This window comes from Amblyraja radiata, chromosome 26 (assembly GCF_010909765.2).
Source record: "Amblyraja radiata isolate CabotCenter1 chromosome 26, sAmbRad1.1.pri, whole genome shotgun sequence".
Classification (NCBI taxonomy): Eukaryota; Metazoa; Chordata; class Chondrichthyes; order Rajiformes; family Rajidae; genus Amblyraja; species Amblyraja radiata.
This window is the reverse complement of record NC_045981.1, coordinates 35,120,691-35,138,796: the sequence shown is the minus strand read 5'-3', so window position 1 is coordinate 35,138,796 and position 18,106 is coordinate 35,120,691. Positions and strand designations below refer to the sequence as shown.

The 18,106-nt window shown below is 42.5% G+C and overlaps 1 protein-coding gene across 1 annotated transcript in view; it reads left to right on the top strand.

Annotated features, from left to right (window-relative positions):
* The first annotated feature begins 886 nt into the window (after positions 1-886).
* suz12 (SUZ12 polycomb repressive complex 2 subunit) overlaps positions 887-18,106 on the top strand; it is a 61,484-nt gene continuing 44,264 nt past the window's right edge. Inside the window, exons 1-3 of the mRNA XM_033044662.1 lie at positions 887-1,138; positions 2,281-2,327; positions 2,628-2,692. Coding sequence (XP_032900553.1) covers positions 1,039-1,138; positions 2,281-2,327; positions 2,628-2,692 — 212 coding nt within the window. The 5' untranslated portion in view covers positions 887-1,038. The remainder of the gene's footprint in view (positions 1,139-2,280; positions 2,328-2,627; positions 2,693-18,106) is intronic.

The window sequence follows — 18,106 nt, the reverse complement described above, 5'->3', positions numbered from 1 at the left end:
TCTTCTTCTTGCGTATGGCGTGCACAGCCTAAAGTTGTAGGACACCTTCTTCTATTTGATCTTATTTGATTGTGCACGCCGGGTTGATTGCATTCGTAGAAACAGGGCAGACCACGTGAAGGTTGCAATCCTCTCCCCGCTCCGCTATAAGATCTTTGGTTGCAATCTTCCACCCCAGCGATTAGTCAGGACAGCAGAGAACATCATCTCCCACCCATTCTGGACATTTTCAACAAAAGATGCCTCCGAAAAGCCTCCAACATTATAAAGGACTCCTCCCACCCCTCACATGGGACTCTTTGCCCCTCTGCCGTCCGGCATGAGGTACCGGAGCATCAAGGCCAGCACCACCAGGATGTGTAACAGCTTCTTCCCCCTGGCTGTTAGAATGATGAGCACCTTGCACCAATCTTTGCCTTGCACCTGCTGCTCGCCAACCCACCCCCACACATACATCTCACCTAAAACACACACGCTGCACTGGCACCTTACATCAATATCAGCCACTATGCACCTCAACCTCGCTCAAATGTATACTTATAAGTTCGACAATAGACAATTCGAATGACAAATAAATTATTATTATTAAAACACCCTTGAATTGAATTGGAGATGCTGCAGACGTGATACATTGACGTCGCCTGCCTACTTCCGGTCCTCCCGGCGCCGGCCCCGCCTCCTTCCCGCCCATCCTGCACCGCGCGCGCTTCCCGCGAAAACGGTTCAAGAGGAGCGAGCGGCAAAAAAAAAGCCCTTCGCGCGCGCGCAACCAACCCTGCTAGCGGAAGTCGCGCCTGAGTGACGGCGTTGGCGACCAATCGCCGGCGGGGAGACGCCGGCGGCCGCGGGATGCGGACCAATGGGAGGGTGGCGGATGGTTGGAGGGGCGGGACTTCCGTCGCTCAGGTTAGGTTGAGCCCGGCGGTGCTTTTACACTGGGAGTTTGGGGACGGGAAGATTTTCTTCGCCACCACCGTGAGGGAAAACTTTCCCCCTCCCCCTCCCCTCTCCCTCTCCCTCCCTTCCTTACGTCCGACCATGGCTCCCCACAAACACAGCGGCGGCAAGAACGCAGTCAAGAAGCCCAAGATCGACCAGATCCAGGCCGACCACGAGCTTTTCCTGCAGGCCTTCGAGAGTAAGTTCAATCAAGCCCGCCGCTCGGGCAGGGAAGCGGCCGCGACTCAGGGGCGGGCGGGCTGGCGGGCCGAGATCTTGCCCTCCTCCTCCTCCTGTCACCGGCATCCCGCCCTCATCGTGGCCCAGGATCCCACCTCGACTAGGCCGCGCTCCCCGGGCTGGTGATCCGTCCCGCTTAATACATGGGGGGCGATGGGGGTAAATAATAACACCTGCAGGGCGATGAGAGGCCGGGTGAGCTTCAGCGGGGAGGAGGAGGAGGGTACCCTCAGCCATTAAACACACCGGTGATGGTTTTATTGTTTGCACTTGCTGAGTTGAATTGGCACAAAAGATCTGGGCGCGAGTAAGTTTGCGGGGAGGGGTTGAAGAGTGGTGAAGGTTCTGATGATGGGGGTGGTTGTTGTGGAGGGGTGGGAAAGGGGAAGATGGAGGGGGTGCCAGTGGGGACGAGAGAGAGAGAGATGATGATGGGGGTGGCAATTAGGAGGGGAGGGTTAGTGGTGGTGAAAAGTGGAGGGGGTAGAAGGCGGTGATGGAGCGGGATGAAGAGAGGGTGGGTGGTGGCTGATGATGGGGGTGGTGGTGCAGAGGGGAGGAGGTTTAAGGGGATGGTACTTGGACAGAGGGGGTGGGCATGTTACATGGTTATGTTCTTTAACATACCCCCATTAACACCATTGATCCTACCAAACTCATCTGACATACTCAACAGTTGTGAAACAACATTGTTAATTTGACAAAGTAATTGTTCTTCCCGTATGTACATTAGATATACACATTTTCACACTTTACACTTCCTTATCTATGTACCTCCCTCTCCCCTGACATGTCTGAAGAAGGGTCTCGACCCAAAACGTCAACCATTCCTTATCTCCAGAGATGCTGCCTGTCCCGCTGAGTTATTTCAGCTTTTTGTGTCTATCTTGGATATACAAGAAATATTTAAGCTTGTATGTTGGAGGTATGGCCCCTACTTTTGAAATTTGCTCCATCATGTGTTGTCTGAATGCTTCCTGAATTCCCCATTGACTTGTGAAAAGGATGGGAAAGGGGGGAAGGAGGGGGGGGGGGGGGGTACGGGGCTGGGGTTTGTTGGATGAGACTGTGACACAAATTCATTCACTTTCATTTTCCCAGAGCCGACACAAATTTACAGATTTCTCCGAACCAGGAACCTCATAGCGGTAAGTTTCATAAAATAAATAAACCTGTTATTCCCTTCACATGAGAGGTGGAATTGTGACCTGGTAGAGGGAGCACAGTTTTGGTAAAATGAGCCTGATCAACATGACAATTCTCCACATGAAATGATTATAGTTGATTTCACTACTTAACCTAATGTGCTGTAAATGATCATTACTTTTTTCATATGCTATCATTTAAATTTGTATATATTGCAAACACCAGAAATGCAAGTTATTTGTCATCCCATTACAGAGGGGATGTTTTGGGGGCTATTCTGATGAGTCCTTTTTGTTTTTCAGCCCATCTTTTTGCACAGAACCCTCACTTACATGTCACATCGATTATCAAGGACGAACGCCAAAAGGTACTTTAAAGCATCTAATGTTATTCTTTGGGCTAAAGGAAAATATCAAGGAAGCATTATTGTGTAGGAAGGAACTGCAGGTGCTGGTTTAAAATGAAGGTAGTCAAAAAGCTGGAGTAACTCAGTGGGTCAGACAGCATCTCTGGAGAAAAGGAATAGGTGATGACTTGACCCAAAACGTCGCCTATTCCTTTTCTCCAGAGATGCTATCTGATCTGCTGAGTTACTCTAGCTTTTTGTGTCCATCTAAGGAAACATTATCAGCAGGTTAAGCTTGTATTGCGTGCAAGTAAAATTTGTTTTGTTGGTTCATTCCACATAAATAAATTGTCACACATTTTCAAGTGTTTAACATTTTTGAAATCCACTTATTTAAAATAGTTGGGCATATCAATAGGAAGAGTCTAAATGTGAACTTTATGAAAATGTGCTGTTTTTACATCTAAACTGAAAGCTTTTGATTAATTCTAATTATTATGATGTGTGTGCCCTCTAATGAAAATTGAACATGGGAACAATATTTATTTGGAACTATGTGGTGTTTTCCTTTGATAATTTCAAAGCTGAATTGTTTAATATTTTTGTTAGATTTATCTTGGCAATCTTTAGTTGTAAAAATCCTAGCCACAAAACAATTTGTTATCTTGAATGCAGATGCTGATTCACACCGAAGATAGACGCAAAATGCTGGAGTAACTCAGCGGGATAGGCAGCATCTCTGGATAGAAGGAATGGGTGACGTTTCGGGTTGAGACCCTTCTTCAGACTCGTCCTGAAGGGTCTCGATCCGACACGTCAACCATTCCTTCTATCCAGAGATGCTGCCTGTCCCGCTGCTTTACTCCAGCATTTTGTGTCTAGTTATCGTAAATATTTGGGAAAATATCACATTGATATGGAAACTGTGTTTGTTGATGGTCTGAATAATAGTGGTTGTCTTTGGGTACAAACAAAATTATCATCCTTACTCAAAGTAGGTAGGTCTTGAGATGGTTAATGAGGTCTACAAATCCTTCTACTGAAGGGGCAGACAATCCTCAAGATGCTGATGGTTTGACCTGTGGTGTGATCTTGCTGTTTGTGCTTATTTTCTGTTTGTTTTTTGGAAAACCTGAGGTCTTTTCTGGAGAGTCTTAAACCCCTGTCCCACGGTACGAGTTCATTCCAAGAGTTCTCCCGAGCTTGTCCTGATTCGAACTCGGAGATTAACGGTGATGGCCACTCGTCGGTACTCGGGGCTCTCGTGGACATTTTTCAACATGTTGAAAAATCTTCCCGTGCTTACCTGCCGTAAGCGAGTCTTCCCGAGTACATGCCGTTAGCGTTATGAGCCGCTAAGAGACATCCCCGAGTTCCGACATACCCGCTACGTTCATTCTCCGTGCTTACCCGGAGCTTGATTATTTTAAAACTCGGGAGAGCTCTTGGAATGAACTCGTACTGTGGGACAGGGCTATATACTCCCAAATATCAGGACTTAACTTTTTCAAGGTGGTGATTGTGAACTTGCTTGAAGTGATTTCTTTGTCTTCTCAGAGATCATTTGTTACAACACAAGTCTCTATAGAGAATGTTTAGTGGAGAGTGCTATTGGGGTATGAATAATGTCACCTGAGCAGTGTGGTTGGTTATATGACATTTGTATTTTGATGCTTGGAATGTTGGCCTGAAATAGGATATCATGACTGGTTTGCCTGACCTCCCATTGGATCGAAGGATTTTTTTTTAGACTGTTGTCACAAAAATGTGGGTGCTTCTACAGTGCTTTGAGATGCTTGTTATAAGTCACGTATGTCACTGAGCCACAGGAGAGTGATGTGACTCCTGTGGTCCTAGTCCTACAGGTCTAGTGTATATGTGTGGGAAGGAAATGCAGATGCTGGTTTAAACCGAGGATAGACAGAAAAGTATCTCAGGCAGCAACTCTGGTGTGAAGGAAAGGGTGACGTTTCGGGTCGAGACACTTCGTCAGACATATCCATGTAGGACTTAGTATAGTTTGGGATTTGAGATTTTCAAACTCTTCATCAGGCAGCCAGTGGCTCTGCTGTAAAAGAGGAGATGGTGATGGATTTCATAGTGAACTCTTGCCCCACTGTAAACAGACCTCTAAGATGTGGAATCTGCTCAACGCGTTCCTGTAAATCTTTATTAACGGGAGTGTGATGCAATTTGACGGATAAAGCACCTTTTGCCTGCAAGCGAAATGACACCAGGTGAATAAACCTGCCTAAAATATTGGGATTAAACCAGTAAATTCACCATGGATTTCCAAAGGTTCACTCATGATTCAACTTGTCAACACTGCTTTTAATTCCATTGAAAGGGAGAAAACTGGCTAGATTTTTGGCTCGTATGACGTTGAATTGATCTTGAAGGAGGGCACTTTTTAAAATATGTACCAATGCTTTAATTCCTTTTTGGAAACATCAGAGTTGTATAAATCTTTCATTTGTTTATTCATTCATGTGAAGGATCATATTAACTTGCCCCCAGTGACTTTACCCAGTGTTCATTGAAGTCTTCAGGCTATATGTCTGAATGTTAAATGTTCCATCAGGCAGGTATTCTTGTGAAAAATAAGTAGTTCAAAAGCTTGTTTGTCTATTTGTAATTTCATTTAATTCTTGTTTGTAATTTTAGAACAATTTTCTTGTTCCATTTCACCAAGGAAACTATTTGGTGACCTTAGATAGTTTTGTATTTGATAATTACCAAAAATGAATGATATTTTGAAGTACACCCATGTTTATGTTCCTATATTTGCTGGAAAACTGGGAAGATTTTTGCCACTTTTGTACTGCATTAAAAAGTCTTTTAAATACTACAAAATGCAAGCTGTAGGTCTGGGTTTTGATGGTTATGCTGTCTTTGAACTTTTATGTAACTTACAGTTCAGTTTTTTGGATTATGTCAGCCTGTATCCTTTTGCATTTGTTCCTTCATGGAGGTTTCTTCCTCCATATTTTAGTACATCTGTATAAAACTACCTGTCAGAGCAGGAGTTACCATCTAACCTCTTTGACACTCCGTTGCTTGCCAGTCCAATTTCTTTGTACAATTTGAATGATAGTTGGGGTGTAAGATGTAACATTGAGCAGAATTTATACTTTGAAAAATCGTTCAAGTTGCAGCTGAATTATTGCAGCAGTATTGCATATTAGATATAGCCTCTTTGTATCCCATTTGAATGTTAAGTAGATCTATCCAGAGGCTTTTTTTCCTGAAAGTGACATATTTGATGACCACTGTGTATTACTTATGATATTTAGCTATATTGTCATGTTAACATCAGAAATTACAATCCATGTGAGTGCCGTCTTCAATGAAAAATTGGAATGAAGAACTTGTGAAGCTGACTTGGTATCTTGGCATTAAATTTAGTTCACAAACTACATGAAATTTTTGAAATGCCCTCTAAATGTACTGATCATGGCCTGTACTGTGGCCCAACCTTTCAATGTCCGGAATAACGTCTTCCTCTCTGTTATCAGGCTTCTAAATGTCCTTCCATAATTTAGGGTCTACACTTTGTATTTTCTCCTTCACTCTTTTGTACTTGTGTTTGAACTGACTATCTATATGTATGATATATCTAATCTGTTTGGATAGCATGCACAACAAAGGCGTTCACTGTACCTCAGTACATGTGATAATAATGAACCTAACCAAGGAAAACATGTTTTTGGTATACAAAAGATAATAAAAGCCATTTTTGACCACTTGAATACTGTGCAGTGTTGCTTTTCACATTTGCCTTGCCGTCCACCCAACCCCCCCCCCCCCAAGGAACGTTAAGGGCCACAAACTGATAGTTTATTGTTTTGTTTCTCTGATGGAATTGGATAACTATGCAGCAGCTTCAGGAAGTGGGGAAGTATGTTTGGTGGAGGTGTCTTTAAAGTGACGCCTTGGAACCTGCATTGTCCCCTCCATTAGGAGGAATAGATCATTCATATTACTGCAAACTACTGGATAAGAAATGTGAACTAGAATTGATGTCACATTTGGACCGTAGGATTTCCTGGTGGAAAAACCTAAATCTCTTGTAATAGTTATCAAAAGGAATTGCTTTATCATTATTGTCACATGGACTGAGATGCAGTAGAACTTCATTTTATTTGTTATCCTGGCACATCATACCATAATGAGTACATTCAGGTAGTGCAAAAGAGAAAATAAACTGCAGAATATAGTTACAACTTCTGAGAAAGTGCAGATAAAAAAGTGTAAGGTCCGCAACTTAGGTCTGTTTAAGAGTTTGACAACAATGGGAAAAGAAGCTGTTCTTGAATCCTATGATACGTGCTTCCTAGCTTCAGTGTCTTCTGCCTGACAGCAGAAGGTAGAGGAGATTTATCAGAATTTTCCAAGTTACTGCTCGGAATCCTGAAATATTCAGTTTTGAATTTTCAATGCAAATAATATGCTATAAATGAGAACCATGCCTTGGATTACGATATTTAAAATGACTTGATGGAAATTATAGAAGAAATGTCTTCAATACATGCAATCAGGAGGAAGGAAAAGTTTTAAAGCAATGGAACAATTGACAGTGTCTTCTAAATTGCTATTGTTATTTTTTTCTTTGAATATAATCTTTAGAAAGGTAATGGGCTTTAAAATTCTGCAGGAAGATGTTTGGATTATTTTAGTTCCATTGCATTTTTTTAGCTTCAAAATAATGTATGTACATCAGTTGGATATAGTTGCTGCGTTTATGGTTATTTTTAAAGATTTGTATTTGAACATCTTGTGATTGCAGGTGGGTTATCTGTAAATGAAATCAAACACTCCTTACCAGGAGTGGTGGTGGAGACAGATGCGGTTGTGGTATTTGAGGCTTTTAGATAGGCGCATGGATATGCATGGAATGGAGGGAGATGGATCATGTTCAAGCGGATTAAATTAGTTTATCTTGCATCCCGTTCGGCCCCCACGGGTAAAAGAAGAATCTCAGTGAAGGCAACTTTGATGGTGAAATAACGAGACGGGATGCTGAATCGTCAAATACAATTTCCTTGGTATTGCAATGGAATGCTAATCTAATTATGTTCAATTTTATAGATTTGCTGATGTTTCTGTCTGACATTTGAGTTGTTTGAATAGTTTTGAATGCTTTATTTGCACACACTTACCTGTACCTTAAGTTGTTTGAGAGCAAAAGAAAGGGGTGCTTTTCTGAAATTTTGAGCTTTTTTGTCTTTTGGTGTATTTGATGGATTTGAGTAAAAAATCTGTGTATTTTGGCAAGTCGGGTGAACATGCAATCTAAACTCCTGACATAAGCTAGCTTTTTTTCCTGGCACCACCATAACCAGTATAATGAGCCTCATCAGGACCGAGAATATTTCCTGAAAGTAAATGCCAATTTTTAAAGTGGGAAACTGGAAAAAAACAATGATGCTGGAATCAAATATGGACTAGGTTGCAAGCAATATTTATGATCTTCCAAAGAGATCTTTGAACAAATTCTGTTGGCTTGCATTGTTTTTAAATGGTGCTGTAATCTTGCTGCTTTGTTGGTTGCCTGCTGGGTTTAATCCATATATTTTATGGTTGAGTATTTGTCACAGCAGATTGCATACTCTGTTTCTAATTTTTTTCTTCAAAGTGGATACTTTTGTCTGACGTGATCAGTTTTAAATTTCAAATAAGGAACAGCTTCTTAGTTAATTTATCAGTGGCATTATTCTGTACTGTTGCTATTTCCATTATTTGATACCATTCAGTAATACATTTTCGACTTTATGTTCAAGATGGTTTTCAATGATGTTTTGTATACACATGCTTCTTTTGTCTGACTAATTTAAACACAAATAAATTCAGCAACCCAAAAGTTTCAAATCTGTTATTTCTGTGATGTTTGTGAATGGAGATGCAACTGCTAGACAGGCGATGTTAGTTATTAGCAGCAGTTTTAAACTGAAGATTTGTTTTCGTATATCATGTATTTCATAACAAGAGGATTTCTGTATAGGAGTAAAGAGGTTCTTCTGCAGTTGTATAGGGCTCTGGTAAGACCACATCTGGAGTATTGTTTACAGTTTTGGTCTCCTAATTTGAGGAAGGACATCCTTGTGATTGAGGCAGTGCAGCGTAGGTTCACGAGATTGACCCCTGGGATGGCGGGACTGTCATATGAGGAAAGATTGAAAAGACTAGGCTTGTATTCACTGGAGTTTAGATGGATGAGGGGGGATCTTTTAGAAACATATAAAATTATAAAAGGACTGGCCAAGCTAGATGCAAGAAAAATGTTCCCAATGTTGGGCGAGTCCAGAACCAGGAGCCACAGCCTTAGAATAAAGGGTAGGTCATTTAAGACTGAGGTGAGAAAAAACTTTTTCACCCAGAGAGTTGTGAATTTATGGAATTCCCTGCCACAGAGGGCAGTGGAGGCCAAGTCACTGGATGGATTTAAGAGAGAGTTAGATAGAGCTCTAGGAGCTAGTGGAGTCAAGGGATATGGGGAGAAGGCAGGCACGGGTTATTGATAGGGGATGATCAGCCATGATCACAATGAATGGCGGTGCTGGCTCGAAGGGCCGAATGGCCTCCTCCTGCACCTATTTTCTATGTTGGAAATCTTGTGGAAGATTTTCAGGTCCAAAATAAAACAAGATGCTGGAGGAACTCAGTGGGTCAGGCAGCTTCTGTGGAGGGAATGGGCAGCATGTTTTAGGTCGGGATCCTTCAGACGAACAACAGGGGGAAGAAAGGTGGAAAAAGGAGGTGGCTTTGGGGCAAAGTCAGCAAGTGACAGGTGGCTACGGATAAGGGAGGTGTGATTGGCAGATGGGCGGAGTAAGTGACAAAACATCATCTGTCCATTCCCCCTCGTAGATGCTGTCTGACCTGCAAAATCCAGCACTTTTTTTTTTGCTGGATTGCAGCAATTTTCTTGTGTCTCCTGGTCTATCAGTCACTAGCTCAATTGGCATTATCCTCGGTAGCAGTATCATATTCCCTTAAGGATTTTTTGTTGTTGTGTTTTGTTCATTTTTGTTTTTTATTGGGTGGTTGCACGAAAGGTCACTGGGTCATAGGGCTCGACGCACGGAGCCGCTAAATCCAACTGGAAGACATCCGTCAATTCCGGTATATGTTATTAATGCTAGAAACGCGTACTTTCCTACCTGTTAAAAACCGCCAAAATGTTGAATTTTTGCGCTGAAAAAAATTGTGGGAGTTGGGGTAAGTGTGAGACATGTACCCAACTTTAGAATTCCAAACGTGAAGCGAAATAAAGGTATAGAGAAGCGAAAACTGAAGGGACTACAGCAGCTAAAGTGCTTGGTAAACATTGAAAATATCGGGAATTCTCGCGTTTGCTCACTGCATTTCATCAAGTAAGGCATTATTTGTGTTTTTTCTTGATTCTTTTGGTATCTAAAAATTCTCAGAAGTGATAAATCTGGCTGTAAATTTTTCTTCAGATGCGTTTTCATTTTGTATGTAAAAACCCACGAGAACCATGGGCGATTTAAAAAAAATTACAGCCAGATTTATCACTTCTGAAACTTTTTAGATGATAAAGGAATCAAGAAAAAACATAAATAGTGCCTTACTGTTGATGAAATGCAGTGAGCAAACGGCCAATGTTCGCTAAGCACTCTGTCTGTTGTTGTCCCTTCAGCTCTCGTTTTTATCTACCGTCATTTCTCCTCGCTTTTGGAATTCTGAAGTATGCTAAATGTCTCTCACGCTTATCCCGATTTCCATAATTATTTACAGCGCAAAAATTGACAATTTCAGCAGGTTTTAACGGGCCCGCTACGCTGGAAACAATGGTAAGTGCCTACCTGCAGTACATCGCGTGTAATCCATTTGGAGTAGCGTAGCAACAGTACGGGTCATGGGTCGTGACCCGACTGCCGTGAAACCTCCCTATACAAAGTTTGAATAAGTAGCTTTTGTGTCAATGTAAAGCAAAACCGTGGCACTCGTGGTACAATTGCTACAATCCGTTTGTGTTGTCTTGGTGGGATTACCAACACAGCCGCTTTTAATTAATTGCCACTCAAGTTGCAGTCAAGAGCCTGCTCAAAATAATGTAATTTTGTGTCAATGGTGGTTATAGTTTTGAGTCAATGTTGCACCTCCATTGAATGCTTATATATTTAACACCACCATAATGTTCGGGACAAAGACTCATCATTTATTTATTTGCATCTGTACTCCACAATTTGAGATTTGTAATAGGAAAAATCACACGTGGTTAAAGTGCACATTGTCAGAAATGATTAGGCCAATTTTATACATTTGGTTTCACCATGTAGAAATTACAGCAGTGTTTATACATAGTCCCCTGTTTCAGGGCTCCATAATGTTTGGGACACAGCAATGTCATGTAAATGAAAGTAGTCATGTTTAGTATTTTGTTGCATATCCTTTGCATGCAATGACTGCTTGAAGTCTGCGATTCATTGACATCACCAGTTGCTGGGTGTCTTCTCTGGTGATGCTCTGAGATGTATTGCAGCCATCTTTAGCTTATGCTTATTTTTGGGGGCTAGTCCCCTTCCGTTTTCTCTTCAGCATATAAAGGCATGCTCAATTGGGTTCAGATCAGGTGATTGACTTGGCCACTCAATAATTGACCATTTTTTTAGCTTTGAAAAACTCCTTTGTTGCTTTAGCAGTATGTTTGGGATCATTGTCTTGCTGTAGAATGAACCGCCGGCCAATGAGTTTTGAGGCATTTGTTTGAACTTGAGCAGATAGGATGTGTCTATACACTTCAGAATTCATTATGCTACTACCATCAGCAGTTGTATCATCAATGATGATCATAGAGAGAATTCTGTCATCAGCTGTGGAGGTTTTCCTTGGCCTGCCAGTCCCTTAGCGATTAATAAGCTCACCAGTGCTCTCTTTCTTCTTAATGATGTTCCAAACAGTTGTGTTTGGTAAGTCTAAGGTTTGGCTGATGTCTAACAGTTTTATTCTTGTTTCTCAGTCTCATAATGGCTTCTTTGGCTTTCATTGGCACAACTTTTGGTCCTCAAACTGATAAACAGCAATAAAAGTTTCCAAAGGTGATGGAAAGACTGGAGGAAAGACTAGGTGCTGAGAGCTTTCTTGTACCTGCATTAAGGGGGCAATTAAACACACCTGAGGTATTACTATAACCTATGAAGCCATGTGTCCCAAACATGTGTCCCAAACACATCCCCTAAAATGGAGGTACTATGTATAAACACAGCTGTAATTTCTACATGGTGAAACCGAAATGTATAAAAAATGGCTTTTATTAAATCTGACAATGCGCATTTTAACCACGGGTGATTTTTGCTATTACAAATCTCAAATTGTGGAGTACAGAGGCAAATGAATAAATGATAGGTCTTTGTCCCAAACATTATGGAGGGCACTGTAATTGGACATAGATTGAGCTTTCCTTTCTCCTTTGGTCTCCCACCTCTCTGAGTGATCAGTTGATTAAATGGACAATTTCTCTGTTAGCTCATTGTCCATGTATCATGTAATCTATACATTGGTTTCCACTATTGTTAATCATTTAGATGGTGTAATTGACACTGATTATGAATGAAATTCTATGTTTTTTTGTATTGAAACTGATTTGGGCAACTGCTTGCTCAAAGTGTGTAGCTTTATTTAACAAAAGTGCTGTAGCTAAGTAGTGCCAGTGGATTCAAGCCTGCCTGTCTAGCATTCCCTCGAAGATAACCCATAAATAATAATGAATACTGTACACCATACTTCAATTTGAAGTTTTACAAAGCTGAAGAATACTTTTGTACAAAATGTCCATGGAAATTAAACCTTGTTGGGTTTCCTAATAAAAGATATACAAAGTGCTGGAGTAATTCAACAAGGTTGGCAGCATCTCTGGAAGGCATGGATAGATGAGGGGTTTAAGAAGGAACTGCAGATGCTGGAAAATGGAAGGTAGACAAAAGTGCTGGAGAAACTCAGCGGGTGCAGCAGCATCTATGGAGCGAAGGAAATAGGCAATGTTTCGGGCCGAAACGTTGCCTATTTCCTTCGCTCCATAGATGCTGCTGCACCCGCTGAGTTTCTCCAGCACTTTTGTCTCCCATGGATAGATGTGGTTTGAGTCGGGATCCATCTTTCCGAAGGGTAATAATTTCCTACGTTTTTGCTCTACCTGTATATTGACAATTTGTGAATCATGTCAAAATCCTGTTTTTTATTTCAGATTAACAATCTTTTGCTCGGTTCTTGGAGCGCAGCAATATTTTTCCTGTGTTTTGGGCTTCATTATAAAGCTTTCGGGTACCCCTCTTGCTGTTGGGAAGGTGCACCAGTGCTGTGAATGTATCCTCCATTCCTCCTGCCAGCACATGCTAATGAGAGAGGATATAAGGATAGAGGTCTGCAAATATTCCCGATAAAATGATGGATGAAGAAAAGAAAGCACGTGGCTCTTTTTTTTTGTCTGTTGGCTTGTTGCCACTTCAAATTTCAGGTTCAATAATTTACACCTTCAAATAATCCACACCTTTATGTTTCTCCACTTTCGTCCCGAACCTTTACTCATCAACCTTCGGGTATTTGATTCCTGATAGCGGCAGTTCTCTTTTAGGATTGGATGATTTTGTTTCTTTTGCCCAATATCAGCATCTCAAACATCTCTTTTGGAAGCAATATCCGTGCAGAATTTTCTTTTTTTTGTATTTAGCTTTTTAGATTGTGCACCTTTCTTGGTCAATGTTTGTCAAAATGATACTGTTAAGTGCTTTAACCTTTAACAATAGGTTTCAGGTATTCATTAAGATGATGGTTTATTTCAGCACTGCTTCTGCTACACTAACCTAAATTAAGGGCATTAGGGATTACCAATCACACCCAAATCGCTTGATTACCCAAACCTATTAATACCTTTCCCTAGTAAGAATGAGCAAGTATCTACAGATCTTGACGGAAATCAAAGGGAGGCCTTTCTCCATGTTTCAGTCGTGAATGGTGATGTCAACTGGTTGCATAGTGCAGCCAGTGGAAAAGTTCACTCTGCTTTAAAACAAAACATTTCAATGTCTTCTCACTGTTAAACACATCAGTACAGATTTCAGTCTGAAGAAGGGTCTCGATCCGAAACATCGTCAATTCCTTTCCCATAGATGCTGCCTCACCTGCTGGTTTACTCCAGCATTTTGTGTCTACCTTCAGTACAGATGTAGTCTGCTTAATCTCTTGTGACAACCTGCCACCTTAGGAATAGATCTGTTGATCCTGTGCTGCACCAATTCCAAGTGCATCCTCCTTGGGTAAGGAGAACCAGACCTGTTCACACTATTACAAATGTGGGCTTGCGCAGTCTGCATGTAATTGAAACTGTTCGAAGGAACTACAAATGCTGGTTTACATCAAGACAGACACAAAATGCTGGAGTAACTCAGTGGGACAGGCAGGGTCTCCGGAGAGAAGGACTGGGTGACGTTTCAGGTCGAGGCCCAAAACTTCACCCATTCCTTCTCTCCATGTAATTGAAACAGTTGGTCTTTGTCTATAAAAGCCAACGTACAATTTGTCTTCCTAATTGTGAGGTGTGCCGATTACTATCTTTGTCCGTCTGAACACCAGTGGTGTTTAATCTTGCCACGAAAAAATAATCACATTATCTTCGATTGGATGATGCATTTTTCTATCTTGTATTCCATTTATCATCATTCACTTAATGTCACTATTCTGCCTGAAGCCTCTATGCATCTTGTTCACTGCCACCTAGATCAGTATTAATAACAAACTTAGATATAGCACATTCAATCTCAGTCAGATCATTAATCTAGATTGTGAACAACCGGCCACATGAATGAATGCACACAACATAGGTCACATTTTCCCAACCTGGGAAAAGTACTATTCCCTCTCTTTCTCTTCTCCTCCTCCCCCCCCCCCCCCCCCCCCCCCCCCCCCCAGACTAATTCACACATGCTCACGACCATGCACTCCAATTTTAATTACGGTATCTTGCATAGCACCTTGTTGTACGCCGACAGGAAGTCAAAATACACAGGTCGGCTGTTTCACCATTATCTATTCTACTTATTTGTTAACGATGATTTTCTGCTGAGTTCCTCCAGCATCTTGCTTTGCTAATTTAGTTAGCTATAGTTCCCTCCAGTCTCTTCCATCCTTCTTAAAGAATGGGATGGTTTTTGCTACATTCCAATCTGGGCACATTTCAAGAAATTATAAATTTAAATGTGAACTCTGCTCTTTCTGAATGTCGTCTTAGTATTGCATGAAATTACACACAGTGTTTGAATATCTCTGCCATTTTCTTGTTCCCCAACATAATTTTGCTTGACGGGGTCTGGAAGGGACCCACATTAGCTTTTACTATTCCTTCCCCTTTTAGACATCTCTGGAAGCTTTTAGTCTTATTTTTGTCAATTGACTACTTTGTCTTTTATCAGTGCTTTGGTTCCATTTGCTGAATTTGAAAATTTACCAATCTTGATGACTTGTTTTGTTTGACACCACAAGCCTTGATGGCTATGGCTAGAACATTTGTTTGGCTAAAGGGAATGTATCATAGTTTGTTTATTGCCTTGTCTATAATGTTGTTTCCCAATATACTGTAGGTAGCTTGTGACTGTTGTTTTCATAGTTTGCTTTATTTGTACTTCAGAATAAAATCACTGTCTTTATACATAATATTTTGCATTTATTGGTAATCTCTAACGCCCTGAACAACCAGGTTCTTTATTACAAGGCTGAGACCACGCGCCAACTCTCAGACACCTCCTCATACTTATCCTTGCACCATGACCCCACAAACGAGCACCAGGCCACTATCTCTAGCACCATCACTGACTTTGTCAACTCCGGCTCCTTGCCCTCTCAAGCCTCCAACCTCATCGATCCCCAGCCCCGCACGGCCCGATTTTACCTTCTCCCCAAGTCCACAAACCTGACTGTCCTGGTAGACCCATTGTTCCTGCCTGTTCGTGTCCTACCGAACTTATTTCCACATAAGTTCCCACATAACCACCCCCTCTCCGGGCACCTTCCCTTGCAACCGCAGGAATTGCTACACTTGTCGCTTTACCTCCCCCCTTGACTCCATTCAAGGACCCAAGCAGTCTTTCCATGTGCGGCAGAGTTTCACCTGCACCTCCTCCAACCTCATCTATTGCATCCACTGCTCTAGATGTCAGCTGCTCTACATCGGTGAGACCAAGTGTAAGCTTGCCGATCGCTTCGCCGAACACCTCCACTCGTTTCGCAATAACCAACCTGATCTCCCAGTGGCTCAGAACTTCAACTACCCCTCCCATTCTGAATCCGACCTTTCTGTCCTGGGCCTCATCCATGGCCAGAGTGAGGACCACCGTAAATTGGAGGAGCAGCACTTCATATTTCGCTTGGGCAGTTTGCACCCCAGCAGTATGAACATTGACTTCTCTAATTTCAGGTAGTCTCTACTTTCTCCTGCCCTTCTCAGCTCTCCCTCAGCCCACTGGCACCACCTCTTCCTTTCTTCTTCCCGCCCCCCCACCCTCACATCAGTCTGAAGAAGGGTTTCGACCCGAAACGTTGCCTATTTCCTTCGCTCCATAGATGCTGCCTCACCCGCTGAGTTTCTCCAGCATTTTTGTCTACCTTCTTTATTAACCACCTAATTACACAATATTAAATATCAAATAGCCAGTTCCATTGTTGGTTTCTTGAAGTACTGATCTGAAAAACCATCTCTTGTACACTCCATGAATTTGTCCTCCACATATTCTTAAGTTGGTAAGTCAAGTCAAGAGAGTTGATTGTCATGTGTCCCAGATAGGACAATGAAAATCTTGCTTGCTGCAGCACAACAGAATATTGTAAGCAAAAATACAGAACAATTCAGTTCAATATACACATAAATAAGCAGATAAAGTGCAATAGGCTGTTACAGTTCAGAGTCTGTTTGTTGGCCAGTTTAATAGCCTGATGGCTTTGGGGAAGAAGCTGTTCCTGAACCTGGATGTAACAGATTTCAGGCTCCTGTACCTTCTGCCCGATGGTAGCGGAGAGATGAGTGTGTGGCCAGGATGGTGTGGGTCCTTGATGATGTTGGCTGCCTTTTTGAGGCAGCGACTGCGAAAGATCCCTGGTGGGGAGGTCAGAGCCAATGATGGACTGGGCAGTGGTCACAACTTTCTGCATCCTTTTCCACTCCTGGACGCTCAAGCAAACCAAGCCATGATGCAACCAGTCAATATGCTCTCTACTGTGCACCTGTAGAAGTTCGAGAGAGTCCTCGTTGACATACAGACTCTGCGTAGTCTTCTCAGGAAGTAGAGGCGCTGATGTGCTTTCTTTATAATTGCATCAGTGTGCTGGGACCAGGAAAGATCTTTGGAGGGTTTTCGGCCCGAAACGTTGCCTATTTCCTTCGCTCCATAGATGCTGCTGCACCCGCTGAGTTTCTCCAGCACTTTTGTCTACCCAAGATCTTCGGAAATGTGCACACCCAGGAATTTGAAGTTCTTGACCCTTTCCACCATCGTTGATATAAACGGGATTGTGGGTCCCTATCCTACCCCTTCCAAAGTCCATAATCAGTTCCTTGGTTTTGCTGGTGTTGAGAGCCAGGTTATTGTGCTGGCAGCATTTGGTCAATTGGTCGATCTCACTTCTATACTCTGACACGTCCCCATCTGTGATTCGTCCCACAACAGTGGTTGCCGTCGGCGAACTTGATGATGGAGTTTGCACTATGTCCGGCTACGCAGTCATGAGTATAGAGAGAGTACAGCAGGGGGCTGAGCACGCAGCCTTGAGGTGCTCCTGTGCTGATTGTTATCGAGGATGACACATTTCCACCAATACGGACAGACTGGTCTGTGGATGAGGAAGTCGAGGATCCAATTGCAGAGGGATGCGCAGAGACCCAGATCTGGGAGCTTGGTAACCAGTTTTGAGTGGATGATTGTATTAAATGCCGAGCTGTAGTCAATTAATACATATGAGTTTTTGTTGTCAAGTGGTCCAGAGCGGAGTGGAGAACCAGTGAGATCACATCCACCGTTGATCTGTTAGGGCGGTAAGCGAACTGCAGTGGGTCGAGGTTCTTGTCGAGGGTAGGAGTTGATATGTGTCAAAGCACTTCATCACCACAGACGTAAGTGCCACTGGTCGATAGTCATTGAGGCACGTCACCTTGCTCTTCTTGGGCACTGGTATTTTTGATGCCCTTTTAAAGCAGGTGGGAACCTCAGACCTCAGAAGTGAGAGGTTGAAAATGTCCGTAAAACTCCAGCCAGTGGTCCGACCGGGTATGCCATCGGGTCCAGGTGCTTTCCGAGGGTTCAATACCCCGAAGGATCTTTTGACGTCGGACTCTGTGGCTGTGACTGAAATACCGTCACGGCGAATGGGGGCTCGGGAAGGTACATCAGTGTTCTCCCTATCAAAGCGTGCGTAAAACGCATTGAGCTC